Consider the following 18,238-nt stretch of genomic DNA (forward strand, 5'->3'; position numbering starts at 1 on the left):
GTGCCACTGGGAAAATTGTCGTAATTGTACAAGTGCAAGAGGAAAACACCACAAAAACATTCTCTCAGTCAGACGCCCAGAAGAACCTAGCATTTAGGTTTAGAGCAATGCCAAGCAAACCAATCTACAGTAGATCACATACAAAAGACACAAAATAAGTCAATTCAGAACAATGCTTTAAGCCGCATAATACCTGTGTTATGCGATGGTGGTTCTGCTCATATACTTGGGATTTGTGGGACAGTACACTCACATACAATATGTACACACAGCTGAAGAAGGCTCCACGGCCGAAACGTTGTCTTTTCAGCATGGAATAAACCCATTACTTGTTCCTTTGCAAGCCAACGCATGCTGACGCAGCTACCCACCTGAACTGCTACAATATGTACAGTCCATTAACTTATTTCAACACATCCTAAGTAAAATTTAGCATTAGATTTGATGCTTTCATACTTTGTTACATTTGAGGAGATTCATTAATTCACTTGCTGTTTTTGGTCTTCTTTTACAAGAAGTTCTCTGGGAAGGCAGCCCAAGTGCTGCCTCATTATCCATGTGACTCTACACCTATCCCCCTTGCACTGCCTGTGGCGCCTGACCAGATTTCTCTTGTTTTCCAGCTCTTTTGTGATGACGTACGCCCGGGCAAATCTTTTGAGGGGGGAGACAGGTTAGAAGCCGTAGGAGCCACATTCCCCTGGAGGAAACGGCTGAAACTCAGCAGCGAGGGCTGAACCCTGAGACGACCTGCAGAGCTGACTGTCTCTCCCAACCGGTGATGTGGCTCTCAGGCGCTCTGCGTTTTCTACACTTCAAAACACCTCTGCTGCCTTCCTCCAGGCTATCGGCACAATGCTGAAGGACAGCAGCCGTGGTGAAAAGGGGCCAGGAAGCAGCATCAGTCAGTTTTGCTGTCATAAACAAGACAGATATGTTTTAATATCTACCAAGTCAGAAGCATCTGGAAATGCTTCTGTGTTGTGTGCCGCACATAGCCTATGGCGTTAGTCTGCTGAACACTGCTCTGACAGATCTTCATCTCCAGAGAGCACAGCGACAAGCTCTGCGATGCAGAGCAGAGTTGTCATGACCAACTGTAAACTTCACACCCAATGAACCTAGTTCAAGGCCAGCGCAGGAGGATAGAGAAATAGAACTGCGGGCATCATACTCCAGAAGTGTTGGGCCAATACCCCTGATCCAAGAAAATGTCCCGCATTTCGGAAGCACTGGCATTCCCCTGAGGAGCAGGTATGCTCGGAGGTGACCGACCCATGAGGAAGTCTGTCCTGGGCTAGTGGCGAAACAATCCCAGCTGCTTGTGGTGTAACAAATTCTGGTTGCCGTGTCAAACAGCAGGGACACGAGAGTTGACCTTTAAGACCACTTGGCCATCAGAGAGCTGGCGAGATTCGATTGACAAGGAAAACACAAGTTCTCTGTGTCTGGAGCAAAGAGAAGCAGAGAGCACACAATAAATGGCACAAGAAAACAGGACTGCGATAATCCTGCATTCAATATGTTTGACCTTTAGTGTATAGAAACCATGGGGGCAGATGACAAGCCACAGGCTTTTCACCTTATGGTCTTGATTCACATCCAGTTTCTGAAACAGGCTGGTGCTTAAGGCCAGATATTTCTGCAGTTTTTGAGGAGTGAGATTTGAAAATGAAATTGCAACCAGGACTTGCAATTTAGAATTCCTTTTCCGTGAAGCGGCACGGATGGGACATAATCCTACAGCGACGGCTGATCGCTGGCGGTGTTTTTAGAAAATCAAACTTCACGCCTGCAGTGCTGTTCACAGGGGACCTCAGATGACGAAGCCAGGCTGCATGAAATGAGCAGCGATAGGAAAACTGTATGTCCCGGTCAGACAGCACCAAACACCACAAATCAAAAGACTGCCCATTGGCTGAGGAACCGGTAAATTCTGCAGGTGACCAAATTACTGCCAGGGTGCATACTGACTGACCATGAAGACGTGACGCGAGTTATGGAGAACGTGACTCCCTACATCTTCCTTTCAATCTCTGTGCCCCAGCTCAGCCTGTCACCTCAGTCCATCTGACTCCGCTGTCTGCTTAGGCAACCTGGCAGTTCTCAGGCTGAGTCCTTACCTACAGAATTAGCCAGGGAAACTTGGTATTGTATTATCTACATGAACAGCGCCATGATTTTTGTCTACTTCTACCATAACAAAATCACAGCACAATCACAGAACAATCAGCATCCCTTGAACAGCAAGCCAACAGCAAACCAGACTGACTGGCCACCGAGGCTGGCCCATCGATGGCCGATTACGTAGATAGGAGGCCTTTTGTAAGATGGAGGCACTGCCCAGTGACAGAAAACACTACCGCTATCTCTTCAATTCCCCCAGTTAAACTGAAGCCACTTCAAATACACTTGACGGACAAGGCCCCCAGATCTCCTTACCTCGGCCAGGGGGACGATCCCTGTCAGCTCTCTCTGACTGACATAGACGTGGGAAGCTGCCTCCACAGGCACGATGCTGTTGCCGGGATACTCCACCTGCCAGGTGACCGTCTGCGTGGACCGCAAGCTGATAAAGTTATCGATTTCGAAATCCACCTGCAGTACCTCGTAGGAGGCACTATCCACTCTGGAAAGAGACAAGTTCACATGGGGACAGTGAGAGAGCTGGACTATTAAACAGACCTCACGCAACCGTCTTCTGACAGTGGCTGCACGCCTATCAAGAGACAAAGTGTCTATTAAACAAAAATATGGAAATGAGATGAGTTTTATTTGGACAGTAAAAAGCTTTGACAGGCATCCCTGTTTTGTCTTTATTGCTCTTTTACAACTCAAACGGCAAGCCCACATGTCCTCTCTTTAGAGAAACCAATATTTAAAAAAATAACAAGTGTCGATATATATATATATTGGAAGACATTTTATATATATTGGAATCATCATTTAATCTCAGAGGAGTTAAATGTATCCAGTTCGAAAAAAATAAAACCTTAAATTGTTCTATAAGAGCTTTCTGTCTGAAATGGAACTGCCACTAGAGCCTCTGATTGAGACAGATGTTTAATCTGCCCTGCAGCTGACAAAATCTAACAGGTCGCAATGATCCCTGACCTTCAAGATTGGGGCAGCCTTGACATTTGCCCCAGACAGCTCGCATCCCTGCGGGCTGAAGGTTCTTAGAACATAACCAGGTTTCATTACAGCTCATGTACTGGATGTCCTGCCTACTCATCTGCTCGCTCATTCGCTCAGTAATTTAAGGAAATAAAATGAGTAAAAGGCTTCTCGCTGTTTTGGAGGGGATCAAAAAATGTCATTTTGTTGGTAAGAAACTGTCACGATTGTAGTCCCTCCCCCTTAAGAGCGCTCCGGCTCTTTCACGTTTGAGTTGATTTTGTGCACCTGCTCCCGGTTCCTGCCTCCCTATGAGAGCCAGACGCGCACTCTGTTCCGGTCTCTGCATTGGTTCCAGTACCAAGCGAGTCCGGGATCTGAGCGTCTGGTCCCGTTCCCCCTTTTTCCCCCCGACCCTCCACCGGATTCGTTCCGGTTTTTAATCCTGTTTGTCCTCGTCTCCGATGGACCGTCCGGCTTTGGAACTTTTCCCTTCCTCTTGGATTTCCCATTGGACTCTGATTTGGATTGTTTGCCCCGGACTCACCCCCCCAGAACACCTGCGCACCATGGACACGCCCCCTGTTTTCATTCCCGACTCCTGCATGCTTTTTTCCCCGTGTTTTCCTCACTCTACCCCAGATTGTGTCGTCTGCATAGGGTCCGGAAAGAATGCTTTCGTGACAGAAACATCCACAGGAGCTATCGCCTAAGCCTACAGCTTCTGCAGCATTTGACTGCCCTCTGATGTCCAGGATCAAACATTTAAAGAGTGCAAGTAAGTAACTCAGTCCTGACCTGACACTTAACAGCCAGAATCACTCTTTTTAAGCCGGTTCAATACGAGAGAGATTTGCAGCCCCGGTGTCAGACTGGGGTGTGTCGGGAGTTTTCTTGCAATCAGTCCTTGTTACACGCAGGATGGGTAAGTGATGAAAACACAGCAGTGGGACAGAGAAAAACAGTCAAAGGGCCAGGGAGCAGTGGAGATGACAGACCAGCTCATACCTACATCTGTAATCTAGTCAAAATAACTGTGATCAAGCTGTAAACCAAAGCAATAGCCAGTTATCAGATTCCTGGTGCCAACTGACTCATAACTCTCTACTGCTCAATAGGCAAGAGGTTTTAAGACTGAGGAAAACCAGATACCACATCTTTGTGAAGAGGCTACAAGCACTACTACTAATTTATCAAAGCTTTTATCCAAAGAGACTCACATTTGCACCCACTTATACAGCTGAAATATTTTACAGGAACAATTCAGATAAAGTACCTCACAGAAGGAGTGACTCACCTGGGTTTTGAGCCCACAACCTTTCAGTTACGAGTCCAGAAATCGCTGGGAATTGTGTTTGCACTATACCGACCCCTTCTCTTTTGCTTGTTAATTGTGCTTTTGTCAGACAGCATGTCAATGCTGTGTCATCCAGTCCCTGCTCACTCCAATTCTGTAGCCTTCCTGTACCAAACACTATTTAAAACACTCAAGGGAGGCCTCTAAGTGTCCCTGAAGAGCAGGCATGTTTGAGCAATTCTCAAGACTCAAAGCTTCATTGTTCCCTTTGGGATTTTAAAACAAACATCTAACAAATTGAAAGGAGAATTACAGTTATGTTATTGCTAAAATACATGGTTCCCAATGTGCCCTGTGGGATATATACCTTAACAGGATGAAGCACAGACTCAGTGAAATTCACATGCGGGCTTTAAACTGACTTGGTTTATTGCTATGCCAGTGTAACACAGTGCCAATGAGTTGGAGTAATTCTTCCAGTAATCTTTAAAATCAGATTAGACAACCTGAAAATGCCAGCATTATGAAAACCTATTTAGGGATTTACAGATACATGATGTTTTACACCGTGTTGCATGAATAGATAGATAGATAGATAAGACTTTATTGATCCCGTAGGGAAATTGATGATAATAATAATAATAATAATAATAATAATAATAATAATAAAATAAACATCCGTTTTTTAACCACTTATCCCAATTGAAACACAGGGGAGCCGGAGCCTAACCCAGCAAGCTATGGGAGCAAGGCAGGCTACACCCTGGGGGGGGACACCAGTCCATGGCAGGACACACAGACACACACACACTCACACCAGGGCCAATCTTCCCAGAAGCCAATTCACCTCTGTTGCTATGTTTTGGAGTGTGTGAGGAAACCAGAGCATCTAGAGGAAGATACAAGCTCCACACAGATATCAGCACAGGCCCAGAATTGACCCCAGAGCTTCAGCGCTGCCGGGCAGCAATGATAAACACTGTGCCACCATACCACCCCCAAATGAAATACAGACCATTTTTATTCTTCTCATTTTGTAATATTTTTGCCAAGACATCCCCTCTGAAAAAAAAACAGGATGTGATATTCATTATTTTTATTGTCATAGTTCATTTCAAAGTAAGCCAAGGCATCGTTATAAGGAAGAACAAAAATATTTATTGGGAGCAGCAAATTGCTGAAAACTACTTTATTATAAGGTCTCATTAAACACATCCCGCTTACACAAACCTCTCAGTGCATGTTTTATCTCCCATTGACGTGCTGTAATGCAGTGTTTTAATTTGATGGCCTTCAGTGGAGTAGGATTACAAGAGAGAGGCTATTAATCCACACTGCCTGTGTCACAGGGAGAAGCTAACAGACCACATCTAGCCTTGTTAAACTAACTGGTACTGTAGAAACAGAATTAGGTGCAGTAATACTGCCTAAGTAGATTACTGCACCAGTGCAGATTAGAAAAGTTATTTAGTATAAAGGGACGGATATTACCATCTGTGACTGCAGCAGATGCTGAAATGCAAGTTTAAATTCTTCATGTGGTGATTCATTGGATTAAAGAGTTAATATATACAGAAAGAGGCTAAGTACCGTGGCTCAGCTTAAATGACACTGAGCCTAAAAGGGGGTTTTTAAGGTTTGTATTCATCAGCCAGTACAACACCAGATTCTGCTATGCGGATGTGTGGATTTCCCATTATAGCTCTAAATGTATAAACTGGGGCCTTTAAGTAAGTTAATTGGAACAAGTTTTAAACACCTCCCAACCTAAAGAAGTTTTAATTTGCCCTGAGCACTGGCTGACCCTCCAGCAGGCCCCTTGAGTCACAAGTCGAATATCAGGCCTGGATGACTGAATTAAGACAGCGAGCTGGGGATGCCAGTGGTCTTTGAGATACGGTAACTCTAGTGAAAGATCTACGGCTCCTAGACTGCATTTTTCAAGCAGCAAGTTTCATTCCCCTAGACATTTATGATAATGTGTGGTTAAACGTGGGGAAGCCAAGCTGAGCTAAAAGACATAAGAATAGCTGAAACGGCAATTTTAGATTTTTAGAATAGAAAATTATACAACGGTTCTAAATTACAAACATTCCAAACTCTAAACCACGCAGTGCCACAGCTCCTTGCTGTGAATATGTAAATATGCTGAATGTATATTATTATTTTCCTTTTAAAACATCTACAAAATGCCAAAGTGAAAAACTGCCAAATTACACTTCTTTCAGACTTGGCTTTGAATGTGCTGGGCCTACCGAGGACAAGTTTTCTTCAAGCATCCCAATCCATGTTATGAAGGCAGGAGAGGAACCGTATGTTGTAATATGGTTTGCCTCTTCTGATCCTGCCCTGAAATTCACACATCCTAAACTTTCTGTTGACTAATAACTAATTAAATGAAGCTTGTTAGCACATGCTAACAATACAGAGAAAACCTCAAACTTTCCTGAGCTTGCCCAAAACGTCACGATCATCATCCCTCCTCTTAAGCACGCTCCAACCCTTTCGTATTTTAGTTTATTACGTACACCTGCCCCCTGTTTTGCCCGTTATTATTTAAGCCCGGCACTCCCGCTATTCCTGGCTCAGCATTAGGAGACGGACACCCGGAAGCCCGCCTACCAGCGGGTCAAGGAGAGACCCGACGGCATCGGCTTCAGAACGGCGTCCTGACCATCTGAGTCCGGGGCTCGGAGTGCCTGGCCTCTTACCCTGTTTTTAACACCCCGTTCCTGCTCCAGATACCATTCCGGATTTTAACTTTGTCTGTCTTGGATGGTTCTCCCAGCACCTGGACCTTGGACTGCACTCCAGATTTCCCCCTTGGACTGTTTGGACTTGTTTGCCTGCGCCAAACCCCCCCGAGCACCAGATAACCGTCATGACGCCCCCCTGTCTGTCATCCTGTCCTGATCCTCTTCGTGTTTTCTCTGTTGTCCTTCTCCAGTTACTTCCAGATTATACTGTCTTCATAGGGTCCTAACTACGGACATCACAGGAGCCTGGACCGGCTCCCGTTATAGAAAAGTTTGCCTGAAAGTTTATTTCTGGATTTCCTCCTTGTGTGCTTTTTAAGGGGTGAAAAATCCCACTGTAGTGGAAATCATAGAACGACAGGAAGGGCGCAGCTAGCTGAAATACATGAGCTCTCAGAGCAGATGTCTATGAGGGATGTAACAATGTAGGTGTTTTAGGAGTAAAAAACAAGCCCCCTGCCACCAAGGCTGAGGAGTTGTTTTGTAATCCTGTCTAAATTAAGCCTCTGTATGGCAAGAGTAGTTTTGCATAATGTGTTTATGAACCAAAAACTGTAGCACTGATTTCTCTGGGGGAGAGTCGAGCTCTTGCTGAACAAGATTTTTGCAGAACTGTTTTGCTGTGTGGCATGGCTGACAGTCAGATGAACAAATACTGTCACAGATACCCAGAGAATTTCCTTCTGCTTAACTCTCAGTTCTATGCAAAATATGTTTAATAGTTTGGGTCAAATTTTAGTGAATGCATCGAGAAATAGAGTAGTTATACTTTATTATTTGGTGTTTGCTGGCTGAGGAAAGGATAGGCTTCACTTGCAAGGAATGAGCGAGGGAGGCAGTCACAAAGGTGAAGTTGAAGCAAAGGGAGGTGAAAGAAAGGATGCAGACAAAGGGGCTCAGCATAGGAGATATCTCTACGTAATGAAGCTGAAGTGAGATTACAATTTGTCCTCCTTCCAAGCTTCTATTGATCAAATTTAACAAAATATTAGTTCAGATATAAAACATAAAGAATGCCCAAAACAGTCAAACATTTTTTTTGTCCCAGAGTAAAGTCTAGAGAAGTCTTTGTCATCATTTTCTCATGGGGTGTGCCTCTTGCCTGAGAATGTCATGTTTCTTTAAAAAAAAGAAAAGAAGCAAGCTGTCACTGAGCCCGTGAAGGTAAAGTTTGTTTTTTACAGACTGATCAACAATATTTTGTTGTTGTTTTTTTATTTCATAAGCTATCCTCTGAGAATGGAGCTTCTGCGGCCAGCCACTCAAACCCCTGATTTCTGAGGAGTACCAGACTGTTGATTCAAGCAGTCTTCTCTGTGGTGTCTGAAAGAGTGGTGGGGAGAAAGACTTGCGCACACAGAGGTTCTCTCTGAACAAGCCCTTCGTAAGGCAAGATTCTGCTCTAGGCTATTTCAGGGGGAAGTGGAAACAAATACTTTAATGGAAAACAAGTTTCGAGAAGAAAGAAAGAATCTACATACCCCAGCCCTAAGCTGGCAAGGGGATTTCGAAAGACACGACAGACACTCCCAGATGTTTGTCACCTGGATTGCTGTGACACCTCTGGTAGACCTCTATACTTGTCTTCCAAGGCTGGTGCACAATGGACTTCCACTTAATTAAAAAAAACTTAAGAAAACACTCCCTAGATGAGAAAAAAATACTTTTAGCCTGCCAAGTGATTATTGATAGAGCAACTGTATGTCCAGGTTTGTAGTTAAAAAAATGTTTTGAATAAAAACTTATTAGGGTCTTTTTGTTTGCCATTTTCGTTACCCATAAAGGCAGCTCTCCATTACGTGAATGAATAACACAGCCCTAAACTGTCCCATCTTGGCAGGCGGAACAATTTTTTTAACATTAAAAAGCAAATTAAAACTGCATTAAGGATTAATTAAGGCTTGCACTAGGGAGCTGAAGCAAAGCAGATGCTATCTTCAGTTGCAGGCAGTTCTAATCATTACAAAGCAGAATGACAGCCATGTAAGCAGCCCCAAAGAGTCTGATAGGGACTGTTGATGGGTTTGGCTCATCCTCTTGTTGAACTCTTGATGTAACAGCCTTACTGACAGACACGAATCCTTACTAAATCTGTTTTTTGTTCTCTGAGCATAATTTCCCAGGGTTTATATAACGCCGTCTGTTTTGGAACGATGTCTCTCTTTCCTTCTAAAACGAACAATTTATTTAAGACCAAGTTCCAAACTTGACTCAGTACTGACTACAATACTGAATACCTAATTGACTCCAGTATTTCACATTGAGGCAGACTGCCTTGTTGGTTAATTAAATGGGTGGCAAAGTCACATGGCATTTTGTGCTGCTTCAATACAGCTTTCGGGTCCTGATTTTAATATAGGACCATTTCCGCCCTCCTCCTAGACACATGCTTGCTAATTGGTAAATTGGCGTCTCTAAATTATGTCTGTGTGCCCTGTGAAGGACTGGTGTCCTGATCGGTATACAGTATAACCTTCCACCTGTTCTTCTGGGACAGCTAGCCAGGAACAAGCTGCCAAGAACAAGAAGCCACAGTAACATCTGGAACAAGAAGCTAACTTCTGGCTTAAGAAGCTGACAGATGGCTGACAAATTGACACAGCATATACCCCGTTGAACCTTCTATGTTTTCTTTTCCTGTTATTCTGTGTTGCTATTTCGGCTCAGGATCTTAGATTCACTAGTGCAACACTGCCAGGGAATGAGTAAGAGGCAACACAGGATGAGAAAGATTTCAATATGAGCATGCCCTGCACTACCAGTGTACAGCGGAGAGGCAAATAGCTCCCTCTATTTTTACCCGAAGCATGCTGTGCACTGCAAGTGCATAACGTCTCATTTTTGGAGAAGAAGTCTAATGCCAAGTTCCTAGTGAGAGACTCCTTTGTGATACCCATTGACAGCACCTCCGAAAATACCCTGGCTTTAGCTCTGCTCAGGTCATGTTTTCTGATGCAAATGGTCCATAACCTGCAGTGAAAAGTCCGAGATACCATCATCACACATTTCCCAGCAACGTAATGGGCACTGAGAGCTTCATTCTCCCCGGCAGAACTGGCATTTTCTAACACATTAAAACCCCATTTTCTGTTCCTGTTTCTTCAGATTCAGCAGCGCACCTAACAAATGGACTTGATCGTATTCCCAGCATCAGCAAGGATTGCGATCACCTAGGACTTCTGCTCCTACGTGGCTAATATACAGCTAAGGTCATGTCAGCCTGTAGAGCAATGTCTACCTCCTTCTCAATTCCCATGGACTTATTTAAAAATAAAATACTGTATGGGGAGGTGAGAACTGATGATCAACCGTGTTCAAACAAGGTTTCCCTGTTTACCAACTGTCTGCGCCAAAGCTTATCATGGGTCAAGGGATACGAGGGCAAATCGAGAGGGCAGGAACTCGAAAGGAATTGAACTCGCAAGAGGCAAGTACATCGCATGTGAATTCTGTATATCCAGATGTTGGTTGAGAAGACTATCCACTCTGACTTTAAGTGTCGTGAGTATGGTGTAGCCTCTCTCAGCAGTGACGTCTTTCCTCTGTCTGTTCGCTCTCATCTCAGTCGCTGTGCTCTCAAGAACCAACACTGCAATTATTCACACGATCATGATGGATCATACCTGTGTTGCCTGAGATTGTGTGAAAGAAGCTTATATTGAACACACGTTCTGTACGTTCATCAAAAAGTCTTCATCTTAGGCCCTGTTCCTACTGGGTGGACCTTGGGATCATTGATTCAGATTACTTCATTGATGAAGATGACTTCAGATGGGGAGGGGCGGTGGCTCTGTGGCTAAGGATCTGTGCCTGTGGCTGGAAGGTTGCTGGTTCAAATCCCGCAGCTGGCAGAGGAATCCTACTCCGTTGGGCCCCTGAGCAAGGCCCTTAACCCTAACTGCTCCAGGGGCGCTGATCAATGGCTGACCCTGCGCTCTGAGCCCAAGCTTCTCTCGCTGTCTGTGTCTCATGGAGAGCAAGCTGGGGTATGTGAAAAAACAAATTCCTAATGCAAGAAATTGTATATGGCTAATAAAGTGATGTTATGTTATGACTTCTGGGAAGTTAAAGGAATCTTCCCAGAAAGCACTATAGTTCACAGAAAAACATGGAACAGAGGGCGGCTAGACCCTCCCCCTGCAGGGGGAGCCTTCATTCTGAAGCACAGGCCTCAGCCTTCACTTAATATGCTGATCGCTGGGCTCCTGTGCAGGTAGGCAGGCAGTCGGCGAGCCACAGAGCCGAGGTCGTACTCAGCGGACCATACGCAGAGACACAGAGCTGTCACGGTATCCAGCCCCCGTGTCTGAGCTCCACGTCACTCTAACGGCACGTCAGTCCCAGCGAGCCTCCAGCTTGCGCAAAAGCATCTTCAAACCTGAGGGCAGACCCCACAGCGCCTGTCAGCCTCTCTGAAGCCTCCAGACGCTCTGTGTGCTCGACAGTATCACGCTGATATTTTTCAGCCAACGGAGGGAAAAGGTTCTCATTCTAGGAAGGCCTCCTTAGCATTTTTCAGGAAGAAAGCCGCAAGGCGTGACTCCTTGTTTGGGATTGGTTGCACATTTGGATTTCTGTTACAGACGGCCGACCAGGAAACGCTTCAAACGTTCAAGCACAAGTAAACGCTCAATCTGGTTGTCCTGCAGTGCGTCCTGTCGAAAGACACAGTTATGTGACGGGACTCAGCTCAACCCTTGGGAAAAAAGAATTGTCCACAGCAAGGACAATCTCGCCTATGGCTACAGGACAATGATAATCCTGTTGCAACTTTGAAGCATTATGGAAAACCTTCCTGAAAGGCAGTTGTTGCATTTTCCTGATGATTTAAAAGTTTGCTCTCAAATCCAGATGCTGTGTGAAATGCATGTGAATGAAATCAGAAATATTTCAGAGCTGTTTTCTTTAGTTTTTTTTCCATTATTATTTGTATTAGCAGTAGCATGTTTAGGATCAAATTTCCCAGTATGCATCCCAGGAAAGATTAAAGCAGTGTCCTTGAGAGCCAACTGGTGTTGATTCCTATGACAAATTGCATGGTGCACTGAACATTTTAATAGGATTTTGAAGTAGCTGGGGATCATGAGGCGTCTTTCCACTGAGCTTCCTGGTTCTAACAGAAAGCATTCTAAAAAAGCGAGAGTTTATAATTTCCTTGTGTGCACATGATAAGCACAGTCAAATCCCTTAACGAACCAACAATAAGAATCATTATCATACTGTGCTTAGATATTGAGCTGTTACAAATTAAGGGACGCAAGAGAAGCAGAAATGTTTACCTTTAAGGGAGGGAAAAACATCTATGATATAATGTTGATTAAATCAAAATTTATTGTTAAATGGTTGTTGAAAGTCATGAACATCAAAATTATAGAACTGTTTTAATTTAATGGGGGGAGGGGGATTTTGGTAGGATAGGTCACTCAAATCCAGAGGGGATTTAGGCTGGACACTAGAGTAATATCATGGTTCCTACAAACAGCCATAGGATCCTAAATGACCAAGCAGACTGGACCTCAGTTTAACATCCCATCTGAAGGAGGGCAGCTCCTGTAAAACAGTGTCTCTGGTCACCATATTGGAACACGGGTTGGAGAAGGGAAAACAGCGCCACTTAGTGGTCTTCCAGCACCACTTACAGCAGCAACCTGGTTTCCCTAAAATGCCCCCACTGCCTGGTGTGAGATCTGACAAGACCAGGCTATATGGTAGAAATGCCACTGTTAGGTTTATTGCTTCAGCCTTTTCCTATAAGCGCTGCACACTGATTTAGCATTCATCTCTCCATCTGATAAATCCATCCCAAATGCGCTTCATTAAAAACAAAATTAAAGGTTCAACAATTTCCATAACCAGGGCAGTCTGATCCATCAATCTTCGCAACCGAACGCCACGATGGGTGAAATCAGTTATTTGCCCTCGTTTCTTCTGCAGGGTTCTGAAGACCACAGTCGAAAGGCACAGACAGGATCTGGGGCTCCAGCAGCACTGGAAAATATCACTGTGTGTCTTAACCTAACTCCCGACATTCGCCAGTGTGTTTTATTTATGAACCAGGGGGCACAGATTTGCTAGGAATAGCACGCAGGGAGAAAAAAAAATGACAGAGCCAGACCAATTACAGTACATCAATTACGATGAGATGATTCAGTCTACCGGTAGAGCAGAAAATTATCGTATTGTGTCAGCGTGCAAAATATTGCTGAAGTGTGCAGAGTGTGCACATGGCTCAGTCCTCTTCCAAAACTATTGGCTGAATGGTGAATGGTTATGGATCCGGTGTCCTAATGAAAATGTGCACTGCTCTAGTGACAGGAAGTCAAGCACTTCAGAACACAAGGTCAACCCTGATTCAACCAAGGTCTCATTGCCCATTGGAATGTTTTGCACAGGAAATGCACAAGCTACATCTGCATTATTCCACACAGCTGTGCCACAGACTGATTTACTGTACTGTGGTTTCACACAGTAGGTGCTACAGCCAGTTTCCCACATGGCTGCATGCAGGATGATATGGTAGCAGTGCTCAGGGCACAGGACCAGAGCACCAGGGCTGTGGGTTCACTACTGTCTGCTGGCTGTACTTGTCGATATCGTGAGCAAAGCACGTCACTCAGTTTGCTACAGTGAAACACCCAGCTGTGTAAATAATAGTCATTTTGGATAAATGCATCAGCCAAAGACTATTGATGATACTAAGAAGAATTAATGACCAGCAGATAACCAGGAACTGTCTTTATCACAGCAAGTATCATAGTTTATTTAACAGGAAACAGTTCTGGACTTTTTTTTTTTACTGTCTGCATGTTATACTTCAGGTTTTATAATAATTATTATACCATTAATTAAAATTAAATAATTTAATATAGATGGTTAAGGTAACATTTGCCAAACTCTCCAAACCAAACTGAAGGATTGTCCATTAGGAAGGGCGGCTGGGTTTGTAATGTGTCAGATCATTCACTCTTAATGTCTTTATCAGCTGCAGAAGACACTGCAATGTCAAAGTCCTTCTCCCCCGCAGAAGGCTTCCTGTGTAAATAACCCTGTCAGAAAGCCACTCCGAGCCTGGTAAGGGAATCTGCACTGTGATTTGTCTCTGATAATACAGTAAGTATTTCAGCAACACAATGCTGAGGTTCTGTTGATTTCATTTTAGGGAAAATGTTATTCTGCTTGTTGATCTAAAGAGGTAGAGCAGCTGAAGTAATGATCTCATTTTCGCAGTTGTGCAGGTCAATAGGATGTTAGGTTTAAAAGGACTGAATGAAGTCCATGTGAGGGCTACTCCAAAGGGCTGAATGTAATGGAATGTTCTTGTCAAGCTCTTAAACCCCTCCTCTTATTTACGCTCCAGCCCTTCCTTGTTTTCATACTGATCTCCTGCACCTGCCTCCAGTTCCTGCCCCCTGTCCTATAAAAGCCAGGTGTTCCTGCCAATCTGGGCTCAGCTTTGGAAGATGGATGCCCGGAAGCCCGCCAACCCGCGAGTCCAGGAGCGACTTGACGGCATAGGCTACACAACGGCGTCCTGACCATCTGGGTCCAGGATCGGGGAGCGTCTGGTCCCATTACCCCCTTTTTTATTCCCCCAACCCTCTGCCGGATCCCGCTCGGTTTTTAACTCTGTTTGTCTGTCAGGATGGATTACCCGGTCTTGGACATTTGCTACACTCCTGGATTTGCCTCGGACTCCCTCGGACTGTTTGCCTCGGCCACACCTCCCCCGGACACCAGAGCACCGTGGACACGCCCCCTCTTTTCCTTCCAGCCCCCTGGCATGTCTCTTTTCCCTGTGTTTTCTTCACTCCCCCCGGATCGTGTTGTCTGCATAGGGTCCTAAAAGAACGTTTCGTGACAGCTCTCTGCCTGCTGCTGGTACTGTTTGTCTTTCTCTGTAGGACCTGTCGGGCTGATTCTCAGACGTGTCAGGGAGACTCATTCTGACAGCTGCCCCTGCTCCGTACCAAACACCTGCAGGCTCCCTGGTGCCACACATCAGACTGCATCCTCACAGACTCCGGAGGAGGGAGACAGAAACGAAACGACTCGACTGCAAGAAACAAAAGCGACGAAGGGGTCTCGGCTCTAAAAGTTATCGGCTTCAAAGCCAACACAATTCCCAAAGCTCCGAGCCCCAATCCGAATTCACACTGGGCTTCTGCCTCAACCGATGGGCATACCGTACGGGGCAAGTCGTCAATTGCAAACTGTCCAGCGCACTTTAGTGAGTTAAATTCTTCTGTAGTCCATCTCTCATTGCCGATGAGCACAGCTAGATCTCCCAACTTTATTTACCTTTCCGAAGGGAATTTATCTGCTTCTACTCATGTGCTAATGACATCTCCGTTTAAGACAGAACCCTGGGGCCTCCAGACCTCGTTTGCGAAGAGTTAAGGCATCAGAGATGCAGCTCAGAAGCTCAAACGGCAAAATAACATACCATACACCACAACACTTCCACAGGAAGTGGCCAGAAATAAAATCGAGAAACAGATCAGGAAAAGGGAAAAAAAAAACAGGACAGGGAAGGTAAGACAATATGCTGTCTCCTTTCCAAACCACTTGCAGAGGGCAAGGAGATACAATCTGTACATCAAGCTGGCAATAACTCAACACACTCCCACCCCTACCATCGCACAGCCTGTGACATTCATTGAAACACTGGTAAATGGTACAAATCAAAAGCCAGATTAGAGGAAGAAGACAGTCGTGCTGTAGAGCAGGGAGTGACGCCTTTTCCTGTTTCAAAAGGAAAGATTAACAATACTGATGAGACCTGGTGGTCTTGCTCAGCATGCAGGTGTTTGCTCCAGCTCATCCTTCATTCACAAAGTGATCTGCTGCACCTGAGTGTCACGATCGGCATCCCTCCTCTTAAAGGGCTCTCCGACCCTTTCGTATTGTAATTGATTATGTGCGCCTGCCTCTTGTTTTGTCCCACTATTTAAGCCTGGCGGTCTCGCTATTCCTGGCGCAGCACTGGGAGATGGACGCCCGGAAGCCTGCCTACCAGCGGGTCCAGGAGAGACCCGGCGGCATCGGCCTCCTCCTGGCATCCTGACCATCTGAGACCGGGGCTCAGAGCGCCTGGCCTCGTTATCCTGTTTTAATCTTTCTGGTTCCCTGTCCCTGTCCCTGTCCCTGTCCCGGATCCCGTTCTGGATTTTAACTGTTTCATCTTGGTTGGATTCCTCCGTTTTGGACTTTGGACTGCGCCTTGGATTCCCCCCTTTTGTCCTGCCTGAACTTGCTTGCCATGGCCACGCCCCCCGAGCACTGGATCACCATCGTCATGCCCCTGTCTGTCAACCCGTCCTGATCCTCTTCGTATCCTCCCCTGATGTCCTTCTCCACCCACTTCCGGATTATACCGTCTGCATAGGGTCCTGAACTACGCTTCGCGGGGTTACACTGGGTAAATTAAGGAATTCATTAAGGATCCAGGATTTCTTGGAAGATTCAAATCAAATTCAGAAAATGCTGTGTCATGAGCTGGATTGAGAGTGAGAAAACGAGGTTTGGGCTCTCTAGCTAAAAGTGGATTTAAACAGTACATGTGCATGGTCTGTTCACAGTGCGAACATGCTTATATATCATGCATTTCCATACTACACTCAGGGCTGTGCTTTTAGCATGATTCCACTGTGCTTTCTGACACTCGACTCATCTTGAATTAAATGTGAGAAAGTAATGTCCTTGGGATTGATGCTTTTTTAAATCATAATTCGGTGGCTTCAGGAATTATGTGCATACCTGCATGTGATTTGGAGAGAGCTGATGTTTTAAAATAATAATAATTCCTTATACTTATATAGCGCTTTTCTGGACACTCCACTCAAAGTGGTTAACAGGTAATGGGGATCCCCTCCACCCTCACCAGTGTGCAGACTCACCTGGATGATGCACCAGTACACTCCCCACACACCAGCTCTCGGTGGGAAGTAGAGCAGAGTGATGGAGCCAGTTCAGAGATAGGGATTATTGGAAGGCCATGATTGGTAAAGAAATGTCCTTGGTTTTATGTATAGTACCTTTTTACAGTATAGTGTCCCTGTCACTATACTGGAGCATTAGGTCCCACACAGATAATGGGGTGAGCGCCCCATACTGGGCCCACTAACTCTTTAAGAAGCAACCTTAGTTTTTCCTAGGAGTATCCCATGAAGGTACTGGCTGGGCTCACAGTGGGCTGCTGGTGGTGAGTTGCAGGGTGATATAGCTGCTGGCGGATGGTCAAACAGCCAGTGTGTTACAGGAATGACATACCTTTGAAAGGTTGGAATTGTCTTTGAAAAGAGATACTCCACCTAAGAGGAACCTTCCTCTTCCATGAAAAGGTATTAATGACTTTTCATTACTATTCATAAACTTTTTCTGTCTGTCACAAGCATTTGACATTTTAAACCACGTAGTTGCACACACTGTCTTGGCAGCCAGTACCAATACTGACCTAACCATAGTACGAAGTTCGATCGTAGGCTTATCATTGGTAAGGACGAGCACTGGGCCATAGTTTGCCCCAATATGACCGGTTTGCACAGCTGTACCCTTTGTGAGAAGTCCTTCAATCCATCACAACCAAAAATAAAAGCATTAATCAATAAGAGCCAAGGGGAGTCTGTCAATACTCCTCACAACATCAACAGGCAACTGTGACGAATGGTTGCTGTGGTTTGGTGAAACGGTGCTAGCCGCTCTCTTGAATCCTGTGTATCTGTGAGTGTCTGTATCTGTGAGTGTGAGTGTCTGTTTGTGCCTGTCTGTGTATCTGTGAGTGTCTGTGTCTGTGCGTGTGTGTATCAGTGTGTGTGAGTGTCTGTATCTGTGAGTGTCTGTGCATCTGTGAGTGTGAGTGTCTGTGTTTGTGGGTGTGTATCAGTACGTGTGAGTCTGTATCTGTGAGTGTGAGTGTCTGTGTTTGTGTGTGTCTGTGTATCTGTATCTGAGTGTGCGTGTCTGTGTATCTGGGAGTGTCTGTGTTTGTGCGTGTGTGTATCAGTGTGTGTGAGTGTCTGTATCTGTGAGTGTCTGTGCATCTGTGAGTGTGAGTGTCTGTGTTTGTGGG

The 18,238-nt window shown here is 45.2% G+C and overlaps 1 protein-coding gene across 1 annotated transcript in view; it reads right to left on the reverse strand.

Moving 5' to 3' along the window:
• Positions 1-18,238, reverse strand: part of LOC148641414 (transmembrane protein 132C) — a 192,704-nt gene that overhangs the window by 52,935 nt on the left and 121,531 nt on the right. Inside the window, exon 4 of the mRNA XM_088617766.1 lies at positions 2,443-2,629. Coding sequence (XP_088473892.1) covers positions 2,443-2,629 — 187 coding nt within the window. The remainder of the gene's footprint in view (positions 1-2,442; positions 2,630-18,238) is intronic.

The sequence above is a fragment of the Lepisosteus platostomus genome, chromosome 24 (assembly GCF_059453375.1).
Source record: "Lepisosteus platostomus isolate fLepPlt1 chromosome 24, fLepPlt1.hap1, whole genome shotgun sequence".
NCBI classification, from domain to species: domain Eukaryota; kingdom Metazoa; phylum Chordata; class Actinopteri; order Semionotiformes; family Lepisosteidae; genus Lepisosteus; species Lepisosteus platostomus.